Source organism: Panulirus ornatus, chromosome 5 (assembly GCF_036320965.1).
Source record: "Panulirus ornatus isolate Po-2019 chromosome 5, ASM3632096v1, whole genome shotgun sequence".
Classification (NCBI taxonomy): Eukaryota; Metazoa; Arthropoda; class Malacostraca; order Decapoda; family Palinuridae; genus Panulirus; species Panulirus ornatus.
Genome location: NC_092228.1, coordinates 9,078,864 through 9,093,658, shown reverse-complemented (window position 1 = coordinate 9,093,658; position 14,795 = coordinate 9,078,864). Strand labels below are relative to the sequence as shown.

The window sequence follows — 14,795 nt, the reverse complement described above, 5'->3', positions numbered from 1 at the left end:
TGTCCGCCACCATATAAAAAATCTACTTATTTACTGTATTCATATTACTTTTTCAAATTTTTTTCCCTTCTTCTGATGATATTCCTAGATTCTTCATCCTTTTTGCAATAGAATCTTACAGGTGAAAGTCTATTTCCACACCTCTTCCAAATTAATGTGCATTTGAAAATAATCCCCTAAAATTATTGTGAGCTATAATATTGTGGTTAGGTCTTACTCTTTAAAGTTATAAAGATGATTATCATATAAAACATTTGAGGAAGATACTACTCTGAATGAGAAAAGCTGACATGATTTATGTATAAAAACTATAAAGACACACAAATGATTTTCAATATATCACTACGTTACATGCATTCAACATGAAATATTGCTTCCCATTTTGTGAGCTGGCATCTTCCTACATATGAAGAAGGTTCACTAGTCACAAAATCTGATATGAAAGCAAATCATGAATGACAATATTCATACTAGGTGCTGAAATCCTGACAAACTCCCTCTGGTATCTACAAGCACACTTATTATTTGACCCTAAAAACCAATAACCCTACTGTGACATAATGGTATTCTTATTACATGCTTTAACACAATCAAACTTCTGTGATGTAATTCATTTTCCTACCTGTATATCAGGATACTGATGGACCAGATGGCAAGAGAGATCCTGAACATATGGGCCAAGCTTAGGGTGTTCTCTAACACGTAAGGAATGAGTACTGTTGTGAGCACCTTGTCTCAGCAAATCCTTCACTCTTTCATTGTAGATTTCTAAGTAACTAACTTCAACTCTGTTGGAAATTAATGAAGTATTGTCAATAATCTAATCAAAGTAAAATGCAAAAATGTGTTACTGAGACTAGGATCCAAAGAAAACATGCTGTACATGTAAACATTATAGATACACATCTAAAATATAAAATAATGTACACAATAGGTGTCTTACATAGTCAAAACACTGCAAGGTAACTGACAGAGGTGGCATGAATATTTAAAGTATTTCAGACAATTATATCACTATGCCCATTATATGGGATGGGGAAAGTGGCCCTAGAAATATGTGTACAGTGAATCCACACAAAGTGGACCTACTGTTATAAGCAAAAAATTGGATCCATTCCTGACACTAACCGAGCATCCCATTTTTTCACTACCACCATGGTAAAAAGTCCTGGTTAATGCATGTGAATCAACTGGGACCAAACCTCATCCATTTGAGCACTGAAGGTGAATCCAGTATTTACATTACTATTTTATCTTATTTTATTAAACTTTGTCGCTGTCTCCCACGTTAGCGAGGAAGCGCAAGGAAACAAACGAAAGAATGGCCCAACCCACCCACATACACATATATATACATAAATGCCCACATATGCACATATACATACCTATACGTTTCAATGTATACATAATATACATTTTTTCTTTCTTTTCAAACTATTCGCCATTTCCCGCGTTAGCAAGGTAGCGTTAAGAACACAGAACTGGGCCTCTGAGGGAATATCCTCACCTGGCCCCCTTCTCTGTTCCTTCTTTTGGAAAATTAAAAAAACAAGAGGGGAGGATTTCCAGCCCCCTGCTCCCTCCCCTTTTAGTCGCCTTCTACGACACGCAGGGAATACGTGGGAAGTATTCTTTCTCCCCTATCCCCAGGGATAACAATAAACAGACATATACATATATACACATGTACATATTCATAGTTGCTGCCTTCATCCATTCCCGTTGCCACCCTGCCACACATGAAATAGGCACCCCCTCTCCTTGCATGGGCATGAGGTAGCGCTAGGAAAAGACAACAAAGGCCACATTCGTTCACACTCAATCTCTAGCTGTCATCTGTAATGCATCGAAACCACAGCTCCCTGTCCACATCTAGGCGCCCACAGAACTTTCCATGGCTTACCCTAGATGCTTCACATACCCTGGTTCAATCCACTGACAGCACATCAAACCCGGTATACCACATCATTCCAATTCACTCTATTCCTTGCACGCCTTTCATCCTCCTGCATGTTCAGGCCCCAATTGCTCAAAATCTTTTTCACTCCATCCTTCCACCTCCAATTCGGTCTTCCACTTCTCCTCGTTCCCTCCACCTCTGACACATATATCCCCTTTGTCAATCCTTCCTCACTCATTCTCTCCATGTGAACAAACCATTTCAATACACCCTCTTCTGCTCTCTAAACTACAATCTTTTTATTACCACACATCTCTTTTATCCTTTCATTACTTATTCGATCAAACCACCTCACACCACATATTGTCCTCAAACATCTCATTTCCAACACATCCCCTCTCCTCCACACAACCCTATCTATAGCCCACACCTCGCAACCATACAACATCGTTGGAACCACAATTCCTTCAAACATACCCATTTTTGCTCTCCCAGATAATATTCTCGCCTTCCACACATTCTTAAATGCTCCCAGAACCTTTGCCACATCACCCACCCTGTGACTCACTTCTGCTTCCATGGTTCCATCTGCTGCTAAATCCACTCCTAGATATCTAAAACACTTCACTTCCAGTTTTTCTCCATTCAAACTTACCTCCCAATTGACTTGTCCCTCAACCCTACTGAACCTAATAACCTTGCTCTTATTCACATTTACTCTCAGCTTTCTTCTTTCACCCACTTTACCAAACTCAGTCACCAGCTTCTGCAGCTTCTCACCCGAATCAGCCACCAATGCTGTATCATCAGCCAACAACAACTGACTCACTTCCCAAGCCCTCTCATCCACAACAGACTGCACGCTTGCCCCTCTCTCCAAAACTCTTGCATTCACCTCCCTAACAATCCCATCCATAAACAAATCAAACAACCATGGAGACATCACGCATCCCTGCCGCAAACTGACATTCACTGAGAACCAATCACTTTCCTCTCTTCCTACTCGTACACATGCCTTACATACTCGATAAAAACTTTTCACTGCTTCCAGTAACTTACCTCCCACACCATATACTCTTAATACCTTCCACAGAGCATCTCTATCAACTCTATCATATGCCTTCTCCGGATCCATAAATGCTACATACAAATCTATTTATTTTTCCAAGTATTTCTTACATACATTCTTCAAAGCAAACACCTGATCCACACATCCTCTACCATTTCTGAAACCACACAGTTTCAGAAGTGGATTTACATTACCATATCTACATTTATATTCATGTATCTGACTCCTGGTTTCAAATGGAACTCCCTCAATGGGGTGGCCATGACAACAGTTTCCATAACTAGTGAACTCCAGTGCCACTTCTTAGCCTTTAGAGCCTCATCCTTAACAGGCCACTGGCAAAGGGCAACTCTAGTGCAATGTTTGCAGAGACTCCTACCTAATGTTCCTATGGAGTACTTCTACCTTATTCTCCTTCCTAATGTTCTTACCAACTACTTCTACCTAATGCTCCTGCCTCAATGTTACTACCTACTACTGCTTTCTATTGCTTCTACCATTTTGCTAAAAGTCAGGGCTAGCACATTGTATATAACAAGAGGAGATTGCTTGTTTGTGGACAGAATGCCAGTAGTCCACATGTGGGTGAGGCAGAAAGAAAAGACAGCTACCTGGGTCAGAGGAGTGTAACTTGAGAACCAATTAAATACACACATGAGCTTAATGTCCTCTAACAGAATACTTTAATAAACATTTAAAAAACTATTTACCTTATGAAACACGGTAGACTTACAACACATGTATGGGAATGGGGCAGCTAACCAAATACAGGTGTTCAGGTAGGAGGACAGCTAAAGAAGGGAGTATTGGAGGAGGGATGCTGGAGAAAAAGGCAATGGAGGGAAGGGATGCTGGTTGGTGGGGTGAAGGGGTGATGGGGTAGCGTCATGTGGTGATAAGTAGAGTGCTGAAAGAGACTGTCTTTTATATCTAAATAAACATACTCCTACAAACTTGCACAACATCTTGAAATACTGTTCAAGATGATTAAAGTGTCAAGGGGGTGGAAAACAGCAAACATCATACCTAACTAAAAGAAAGGGGACTGGGAAGAGATGCTGAAGTGAAGACCAGTCTCCCTGATGATTATGGTCTGTAAGGTACTAGAAAAGTTAATAAGAAAGCAAATGGATGACTTTCTACAAAGGAGAAATTCACAAAGAGACAACAGGTTTTTTAAGATCATGCATACCAAACCTTTCTTAAATTTCTACAAGAGAGTGAGCTCTCTCTTATACAAAAGGGATGAGTAGCGAGGTAGCAGTGAGACACAAGCAGCTGATCAGGATTTAATTCTAAATGTTTCAAAAAATCTTCCCCAGATGAATATGACACATATGTCTCACACACAGTTATATGCATTACTGCTGGATCAGGTTCCCAGTCAATGTGGTATAGTGCTCTAAGATTTTTACACCATGAATGCACACACGATGACCGAATTAATAACTTTCTAAATACTGTTTAACCATGTCTTAGCCTTCTTACCTCTGCTTTAGTCAGAGATATGTCTTTAACACAAAAAATGAAGCAACTAATATTGAAAGAAAGCTATGCACTGGAAGAAAGGCAGAGAACTCTACTTGTAAAAATGTACCTAATTCAAGCAGAAAGACTTTTCTCATTGCAAACTGCACCCTTAGGTATATACCTTAGCAGCATTTCTAAACAAAATAAATATACACTACTGATGGAAAAGGACTTACTTGTACGTAGTTCCAGCCTCCCTTCCTTCAGCCATACTTGAAAAAAGAGCTTCGCATATTCTAGGAATGAGCCCCGGACTGTTCTGGAATTATTTCAATGTGATATTTAGTTTATAACATAGTTTCAAATATCATGCAATGAAAAACATGTAGAAAACTAGAGAAAACTATAGTGCTAAGAGTCTCTAAAGCAACAGCGTGAATAAAGGACTTACACATAAAATGTTAAAAAATTCATCATACATATACATAGTACTGTGCATTTCAAAATCCATCATCAACCAAATACAATGAAATGATAATTCAACCTTCAAAATCTATCATTTCACTATGATCTGCACAGTATTCTAGCCATGTAATCTTGATTCTAATAACCTAAATTATATGAAAGAGAGAGAGAAGCAGTCAAATTGTTAATTATTGCTCCAAGTTTCTAGATGTACTGTCAAAGCACAAGCAAGCCAGGTGAATGTCTGCAAGTGTCCACAGAGTATTAAGTGCATTCATGGTAGTTTGGTTATTTTTGGTAAGTGTTTAGCATAACATAATCCATTAATTCTTAAAGAACATCTAAGTCTCCTTAAGACACTATATAATTTGACTAAAACCTTATCTTATGTCTTGGCTTTAACAGTAAAGAAGATATAAAGTGTGTCAAGTGCCTAAAATATAAAAATTCTAAATTTCAATTGCAGTAGGGAAAGTAAATAACTGTATCATTTAGTTAAACGGTATTAGAATATCATTTCACATTATATACAAGACTCAAGCAGGCTGTATTTATACCTAATTTTCTATGTGAAGCACATCAACACCATGTCACCTTACCCATACACCACATCAATCCATTCATTGTCCCATGCACACCCCTCATCATTCTGAAAGTTTTGGTCCCAATACCTCAATTGATGATGAGACCTCTTACTACAAGGGACAGGTAACTGCCAATGACAATATCTAATGAATACATAAGAAGCATGCAAGGAATAGAATGAAATGGAACGATGTGGTATATCAGGGTTGATGTTCTGTCAATGGACTGAACCAGGGCATGTGAAAAAGCTGGGGTAAACCATGGAAAGGTGTGTGGGACCTGGATGTGGATAGGGAGCTGTGGTTTCGGTGCATTACAAATGACAGCGAAAGACTGAGTGTGAACAAATGTTGCCTTTTTTCTCAGTTTTCCTGGTGCTACCTCACTGAAGCAGAGGCAGTGATGCTGTTTCCTGTGGGGTGGGTAGTGCCAGGAATGGACTGAAAGCAAGCAAGTATGAATATGTACAAGTGTATTTATGCATATGTCTGTGTATGTATACGTTGATATGTATATGTATGTATATGAACATGTACAGGTGTTTATGTATATATATGTGTACATGAGTGGATGGGTCGTTCTTCATCTGTTCCCTGGCACCACCTCACTGATGCAGGAAACAGAGATCAAGTATAATAAATAAAATAATAAGGAAAAGCAAATACTGTTGTGTTGTGTGGTCACTAAAGAAACAAACAAATGAATAACTTAAGGAGACTTTAAAGTGCTTCACAAACAAAATCAAGGAAATGAAACACAAACTGACATGAGAGGCTGAAAAATTCAAATTTTGCTGAATAGAAAGAGGCTGAAAAAAGAAAGGTAATAGAAGTGTCTCAGTGGGGGAAATGTGTGTGTGTTATGACAGCAATTTGTGGTAAGGATCATGCAAATAAAAACTTGCTGTATAGAAGGAAAGGGAATAAGGGATACAGACTCACTGTTGCAGTTTTTTTTTACAAGATCAAAAATTTGAATGTCACAGTTTTGTGAAAGATTTTCTTAATACATGACATATCAACAATTTCAAATGTTATCTCTTGTTTTCCTAAAAACAGACACAGCAACTCTTTTAAATATGATTCTAACGGTGCTGAACACAAACTGACATGAGAGGCTGAAAAATTCAAATTTTGCTGAATAGAAAGAGGCTGAAAAAAGAAAGGTAATAGAAGTGTCTCAGTGGGGGAAATGTGTGTGTGTTATGACAGCAATTTGTGGTAAGGATCATGCAAATAAAAACTTGCTGTATAGAAGGAAAGGGAATAAGGGATACAGACTCACTGTTGCAGTTTTTTTTTACAAGATCAAAAATTTGAATGTCGCAGTTTTGTGAAAGATTTTCTTAATACATGATATATCAACAATTTCAAATGTTATCTCTTGTTTTCCTAAAAACAGACACAGCAACTCTTTTAAATATGATTCTAACGGTGCTGAACACAAACTGACATGAGAGGCTGAAAAATTCAAATTTTGCTGAATAGAAAGAGGCTGAAAAAAGAAAGGTAATAGAAGTGTCTCAGTGGGGGAAATGTGTGTGTGTTATGACAGCAATTTGTGGTAAGGATCATGCAAATAAAAACTTGCTGTATAGAAGGAAAGGGAATAAGGGATACAGACTCACTGTTGCAGTTTTTTTTTACAAGATCAAAAATTTGAATGTCACAGTTTTGTGAAAGATTTTCTTAATACATGATATATCAACAATTTCAAATGTTATCTCTTGTTTTCCTAAAACCAGACACAGCAACTCTTTTAAATATGATTCTAACGGTGCTGAACTGCTGTGAATACAGAAGAGTTTATCAGCTGTCATAATTACAAACAGGATTTAGTAACAAACCATAAGGAAAAAGAACTACGAACCTGAGATCCCATCATAGTAAAGGTCTTGCCACTTCCTGTCTGTCCATATGCAAAGACACAGGCATTGTACCCTTGAAGAGCATTTGACACAACATCAGTCCCTAAATCTTCATATATCTGCTCCTGAAAGGATAAATGGCGTATGAAAAGAAATGATACAAATCCCACTTTAATAAGTAAATCTTTTACCTAATATTCAGTGCAGTCCTCGTGATCCACTGTCCACTGTCTCATTTGCATACTCCACAAACAAACTGTATCAAAAATTAATACTTTCTCTTCTTTTTATCGTTCACCATTCTTTTCACAAACTCTTCAATATCATCAAATGTATTTCCATGCACCATGAGTATGAGCTAGCACCACATACTTACCTTAAGCCAGATTTTTAATGACTGCAAGAAATACTGGGAATTCACTTGTATAACAATCTCATTACAAATCTACAAGCTCTTCACCTTTTCCATTTACAACAATGAACACCCCATGTACACCAATTATACCCTCAACTGCCACATTACTCACCTTTGCATTCAAATCACCCATCACTATAACACGGTCCCGTGCATCAAAGCTGCTAACAAAGTCACTCAGCTGCTCCAAAAAACACTTGCCTCTCATGATCTTTCTTCTCATGACCAGTTGCATAGGCACCAATAATCACCCATCTTTCTCCATATAGTTTCAGTTTTACCCATATAAATCTAGTTAACTTTCTTACACTCTATCACATACTCCCACAACTCCTGCTTCAGGAGTAGTGCTACTCCTTCCTTTGCTCTTGTCCTATCCCTAACCCCTGACTTTACTCCAAAGACATTCCCAAACCACTCTTCCCCTTTACCATTGAGCTTCATTTCACTCAGAGCCAAAACATCCAGGTTCCTTTCCTCAAACATACTATCTCTCCTTTTTTCTCATCTTGGTTACATCCACACACATTTAGATACCCTAATCTGAGTCCTCGAGGAGGATGAGCACTCCCCGCATGACTCCTTCTCCTGTCTCCTCTTTTAGAAAGTTAAGATACAAGGAAGGGAGGGTTTCTAACCCCCCCTCTCCCATCCCCTTTAGTCACCTTCTACGACACGCAGGGAATGCGTAGGGACTATTCTTTCTCCCCTATCCCCAGCTAGGGGAGAAATGTGTTTGATGATAGAGTGGTAGATATTGGGTGTTTTGGTCGAGGTGTGTGCAAAGTGAGAGGGTCAGGGAGAATGATTTGGTAAACAGAAAAGAGGTAGTAAAAGCTTTGCGGAAGATGAAAGCCAGCAAGGCAGCGGGTTTGGATGGTATTGCAGTGGAATTTATTAAAAAAGGGGTGACAGTATTGTTGACTGTTAGGTAAGGTTATTTAATGTATGTATGACTCATGGTGAGGTGCCTGAGGACTGGCAGAATGCTTGCATAGTGCCACTGTACAAAGGCAAAAGGGGTAAAAGTGAGTGCTCAAATTACAGAGATGTAAGTTTGTTGAGTATTCCTGGGAAATTATATGTGAGGGTATTGATTGAGAGGGTGAAGGCATGTACACAGCATCAGATTGGGGAAAAGCAGTGTGGTTTCAGAAGTGGTAGAGGATGTGTGGATCAGGTGTTTGCTTTGAAGAATGTATGTGAAAAATACTTAGAAAAGCAAATGGATTTGTATGTAGCATTTATGGATCTGGAGAACTCATATGATAGAGTTGATAGAGATGCTCTGTGGAAGGTATTAAGAGTATATGGTGTGGGAGGTAAGTTGTTAGAAGCAGTGAAAAGTTTTTATCGAGGATGTCAGGCATGTGTACATGTAGGAAGAGAGGAAAGAGATTGGTTCTCAGTGAATGTTGGTTTGCGGCTGGGGTGCGTGATGTCTCCAAGGTTGTTTAATTTGTTTATGGATGGGGTTGTTAGGGAGGTGAATGCAAGAGTTTTAGAAAGAGGGGCAAGTATGCAGTCTGTTGTGGATGAGAGAGCTTGGGAAGTGAGTCAGTTGTTGATCGTTGATGATACAGCGCTGGTGGCTGATTCATGTGAGAAACTGCAGAAGCTGGTGACTGAGTTTGGTAAAGTGTGTGAAAGACGAAAGCTGACAGTAAATGTGAATAAGAGCAAGGTTATTAGGTACAGTAGGGTTGAGGGACAAGTCAACTGGGAGGTAAGTTTGAATGGAGAAAAACTGGAGGAAGTAAAGTGTTTTAGATATCTGGGAGTGGATTTGGCAGCGGATGGAACCATGGAAGTGGAAGTGAATCATAGGGTGGGGGAGGGGGCAAAAGTTCTGGGAGCATTGAAAAATGTGTGGAGGTCGAGAACATTATCTTGGAAAGCAAAAATGGGTATGTTTGAAGGAATAAAGGTTCCAACAATGTTATATGGTTGCGAGGCATGGGCTATAGATAAAGATGTGCAGAAGGGGGTGGATGTGCTGGAAATGCAATGTTTGAGGACAATATGTGGTGTGAGGTGGTTTGATCAAGTAAGTAATGAAAGGGTAAGAGTGATACGTGGTAATGAAAAGAGTGTGGTTGAGAGAGCAGAAGAGGGTGTTTTGAAATGGTTTGGTCACATGGAGAGAATGAGTGAGGAAAGATTGACAAAGAGGATGTATGTGTCAGAGGTGGAGGGAACGAGGAGAAGTGGGAGAACAAATTGGAAGTGGAAAGATGGAGTGAAAAAGATTTTGAGTGATTGGGGCCTGAACATGCAGGAAGGTGAAAGGCGCGCAAGGAATAGAGTGAACTGGAACAATGTGGTATACCGGGGTCAACATGCTGTCAATGGATTGAACCAGGGCATGTGAAGTGTCTGGGGTAAACCATGGAAAGTTTTGTGGGGCCTAGATGTGGAAAGAGAGCTGTGGTTTCAGTGCATCATACATGACAACTAGAGACTGAGTGTGAACGAATGCGGCCTTTGTCGTCTTTTCCTAGTGCTACCTCGCACACATGCGGAGGGAGGGGGTTTTCATTTTATGTGTGGAGGGGTGGCGACAGGAATGAATAAGGGCAGACAGTATGAATTATGTACATATGTATATATGTCTGTGTGTGTATATATATGTATATGTTGAGATGCATAGGTATGTATATGTGCGTGTGTGGACGTGTATGTATATACATGTGTATGTGGGTGGGTTTGGCCATTCTTTCGTCTGTTTCCTTGTGCTACCTCGCTAACGCGGGAGAATGCAACAAAGTATAATAAATAAATAAATATGTATATATACACACACACACACACATATATAGAGAATACTCCAGAAAAATATGAACAGAATAATCTAATATTTGCAAAAGTTCATAAATCTAAAAAGATACTGAGTGGTAGCATGCATCATGTGCTATACCGGAAGGAAAAGCTTCAGAAGAGATGCTTCAAACATAAGTCTGGAAGTATTCTACTGGAGTGATTGAGATTTCCTTCTAGCCTCTACAGTATTTTCTAGCTGGAAAAGAAAAATATTCCTGGTTCTTGTATTTGTTAATTATCTGGTACTGAATGAAAATCCAATACACAACTGTATTAATAAAAGTGAGTCATCCACCTCAGATGTAGCAATCCATGGATAAATCATAAAAGTGCAGCAAATTGAACCATGACACCTAGAACTCCTTCTATGGTGCTCCTACAGCCCAGTATAAATGCCAGTATCCCATCTACATATACCTAATTATTTCTGCTGAATTGTATTAGCATGTGTCCTTTAGTACTTTTAAAAATGAAAAAGAGGCATTATCATGTATAGCGCTGATGGTCTTGGTTCTTCTGTGAAAGCATGAGCAATAAACTTAAGATGTGAACTCACAGTAACACCAGCATGGAGTTACAGCCTGACGACTATATCATTTGTTTTTATAGGCCACACTTTCTATGCGCATGTGCTGGTTCCCCCAGTAAAAATGCAGTGTCTTAATGAAGTGGAAATCCTTGCCTCCCTTCCTTTTCTAACTATGGCACCAGCCACAATGACATAATAAAAACATCTTAGCCTGCCTATGCATTCTCAAGCACAAAAGTACAACTGAATTAGGTATTCTCTACAGAATACACAGATATCACAATAAATGATGCGCAATAAATGTCAGTTCTGTTTAGCTAATGAAAAGATTCAGGGTTTGTATTTAACATTACAAAAGTATAATTTCTTCTACAGAGGTTAAAAAAATAATTACCTGTGGTGCAAAATGACTATCAGCATCCCTGTGAGACCAATAGGAATAGTCAAATGTAAATTCTTTAACCCGTTCTCGAGTTTCTCCCCCATCACTTGCATTAATCTGAAATGAACAAAGAAAATCAATAAAAATTAATGGCATCTATCAACAACATCCTACACAGTATTGCAATAAGAGTATTATACAATGAAAATGTTTCATATCACTAATAAAACTTTAATTACAATAAGAATACTCTAAGCTCTGTGATACGATTATTTCAATGCACATATGTAGATGAGCTGACTAATCATGAAAAAGGTGTACATTTCATGACTGCAATGCTGACAAGTTAATGCACAAATACCTTATGATTGATGAGCTTTGTTTTCTTGTCTTCAACTTCCACAATACATACAGATGTCAAGTCAATTTCCCTGAAAATTAAAAGTATGGTACAAAATATTTACTAATAGTCAATGCAATACACAGAAACTTCCATACTGTGACTTAAAATTCATAACTGTATGATATCAGAAGTATGAAATTCTCTAAAACTGTGATGCTTGGCAGGGATCAACTTCACAGATTTCTCTATACTCCTTATTTCAAATGCCTATGAATGGACACACCCTGTATTTAGTAACACTATAATCTTAATCTTTCAAAATATATATATATAAATGCACTAATCCCGCAAATGTTAGGGGGTCTACCGAATCAGCAATCTCAGTACAGGCCTGATGAAACACAAAACTTTCACAAATTAGACTGGGGATTGGAATAATGGCAAGAGAGAATAAGCCATTCAGACACTCTGGGTTAGTGGATGTGGATAGTGGAGTGACACATGCTGTCTTCTAATTTGTGAGCATTTAGATTATTTGAGTGAAGCATTAATTATGGTGATCAGAGGTGTGACTAATTCATGGGAGAATTACATGTATAGTTTCACTGGAACATCTATGGGTGTGGTAAATGGTTTGGTTTTAAGGTGCTGAAGTTGCTTAGCCACTTGTTTCTCCTCTACTTTGTTTTTGTTTAAGGGAGATGAAGTTGGTATGCATGCTGGGAGGGATCTGATGCCGAACTGTGGTAATCCTTGTGATTACAATACTGGAAAATGGTTAATTTGGCATGTAGCTTCCTCATTGCTAAGCCTGTCTACACTTCTTGCGCATCGCGTGTGTCTGTGTTTGCGTGTGTAATAAATAGCATATCAAAAGTTTTACACTTGTGATGCCCCTTCTTATCCTTGTATATGTGCATCATGTCTTTACTCCTATGTATCTTTGTACACACATCCACAAACACAACCTAGCTTTGCCAGGTACTCATTCTATCGACCATCTCCTGTGGGAGGATGAACAGGCGGGTAGAATGTGGACTGGCTACTGTGACTAAAATTCAAACACAGACTTGACACCAGGCATCTCATGCATGCATGATGGTCAGAAACACTAACCACAACACTACAGAGGAGTGTGTATATGTTTAATGAATTTTTTTTGGTGTATAGTAGTTCATGTTAGTAAGCATCCAAATCTTCCTGTGAGTATAAACATCATGGGAGAACAATAACCATGATTCATCCGGTCATCTTTCAGAGGGTGACCCACCAGTTAGGCCATATTGTTAGAGTAACAACTGCATCAAAAATGAGATCTAAAATCTCAGTCTATTACAAAGGATGGTTAAGAATGAATTACTCAGGGCAATTAGAGGAGATCAATCTAATTAACCCAATATCATGATAAACCATCTTGTCTCTATATTCTAATCATGTTTCTGTCAAAGGAAAGTTCTTATAGTAAGTAAATCATTCATTTCTGATGGCATGAAAAATTATTTCAACAATCTAACTTGCAAGGTAAGCTGTTAGGTCAGGAATGTTTAGTTAATTTTCAAAATAATAAAGAACTTAACCCAAACTAGCTAGTTTTCTTGTCAAGCACCCTCTTATAATCTTGTCTCATCAACAGCACCTTAAGAATATATTCATGTATCAAAGACATACTTTCTAAATTCAACATCAGTATTTCATAATCACTCAAAAACCTACAACTCAGTAAAACATCATCTCTGAGACTAATGCATACCGCTCACTGTCAAACCATTCTGACTGAGAGTAGTCCTCATTAACAGATCTTTCATGCAGATCTGAAAGATTTTTCAGCCATATCACTTACGTTGAGTATTCATCATTGTTTTAACTATCTATAACTCTGACACCTGCTCTTTACTGGAACTCCCTCAAGGTGGTGGCAACGGCAATAGAGTCTCCATAATTAGAGAACTCCAGTGCTGCTTCTTAGCTCTTAGTGCCTCACCCTTTACAGGCCACTGGCAGAGGGCAACTCTCGCACAGTGTTTGCAGAGGCTCCTATCTAATGTTCCTACATATTTCTACCTTATAATTCATTATTGTAATGAGAGAAATTAGTGGATCAGTAAATCTAGAAATAATAACTAGAAACAGCCTCATGACCATAACTGCAAGTCATTTCTCACAAAAAATATACGGTCACTTCCCTATTTTTAATGTCATAAAAATACTGTATTCTGGAAACGTCCTCAACTTATTAGAACATATAAATTATATAAATATATATATATATATATATATATATATATATATATATGGGAAAACCCTGTCAGTAGGTAGAATAAATGGAATCTACTATCATCTATTTTTGGCAATCTTGTTCCAGGCAATATACCCCAATTTATCTTTTATAAGAGGGACACCTTCAAATCTGACAGGAAAACTTTTTCGTTTCATGTCTTATATGGCTTAAATCTGTCATTCTGCAACCTCACCTCTGATTGAAGGGCCGAACCCGTACTGCTACTTTAACTGAAGCCATACTCATAAAAATATCACAGCCATAAGACAAGTAGTCGACATAATATATGTACAAATCACAACTGTCAATCCATCCTCTCCGCTTTTGTTTACACTCAAGACCACAGCTTTGAGCCGTAGTAGCCGATTTCATTTAAAGATGTCGTTAAGTAATTTTTTTCTACAATCAGTGTATAATATGAATACATCACGTATATAGAAATACGAATAGAAATCTGTTGTAAATGAATCTGAACAATTATCTGACGATGCTTTACATAAGAATAACAATTATTTCAAATCTATTCACTAAAGGTACCTTTCCAATACCGAAATATTGTCAGAGATTTGCAATCTTTTCATCATACTTCACAATGACTCATTACATATTAGAATAAACTTTCCTCACACAACTTCAGTATATATATATATATATATATATATATATATATAT

The 14,795-nt window shown here is 38.0% G+C and overlaps 1 protein-coding gene across 5 annotated transcripts in view; it reads right to left on the bottom strand.

Moving 5' to 3' along the window:
- Klp98A (kinesin-like protein 98A) overlaps positions 1-14,467 on the bottom strand; it is a 132,699-nt gene extending 118,232 nt beyond the window's left edge. For 4 of the 5 annotated variants that reach the window (XR_011712561.1, XR_011712564.1, XR_011712572.1 and 1 more), the window contains exons 1-6: positions 14,317-14,456; positions 11,864-11,933; positions 11,515-11,619; positions 7,359-7,481; positions 4,676-4,758; positions 623-788 (exon numbers count right to left, since the gene is read on the bottom strand). Coding sequence is in view for 2 of the 5 variants with exons in the window: in XM_071661025.1 (XP_071517126.1) it covers positions 623-788; positions 4,676-4,758; positions 7,359-7,481; positions 11,515-11,619; positions 11,864-11,933; positions 14,317-14,369 (600 nt within the window). In the remaining 3 variants the exon portion in view is untranslated. Of the gene's footprint in view, positions 1-622; positions 789-4,675; positions 4,759-7,358; positions 7,482-11,514; positions 11,620-11,863; positions 11,934-14,316 lie in introns of all 5 variants that reach the window. The other variant, XM_071661024.1, reaches the window with a different exon arrangement.
- Between the last annotated feature and the right edge of the window lie 328 nt (positions 14,468-14,795).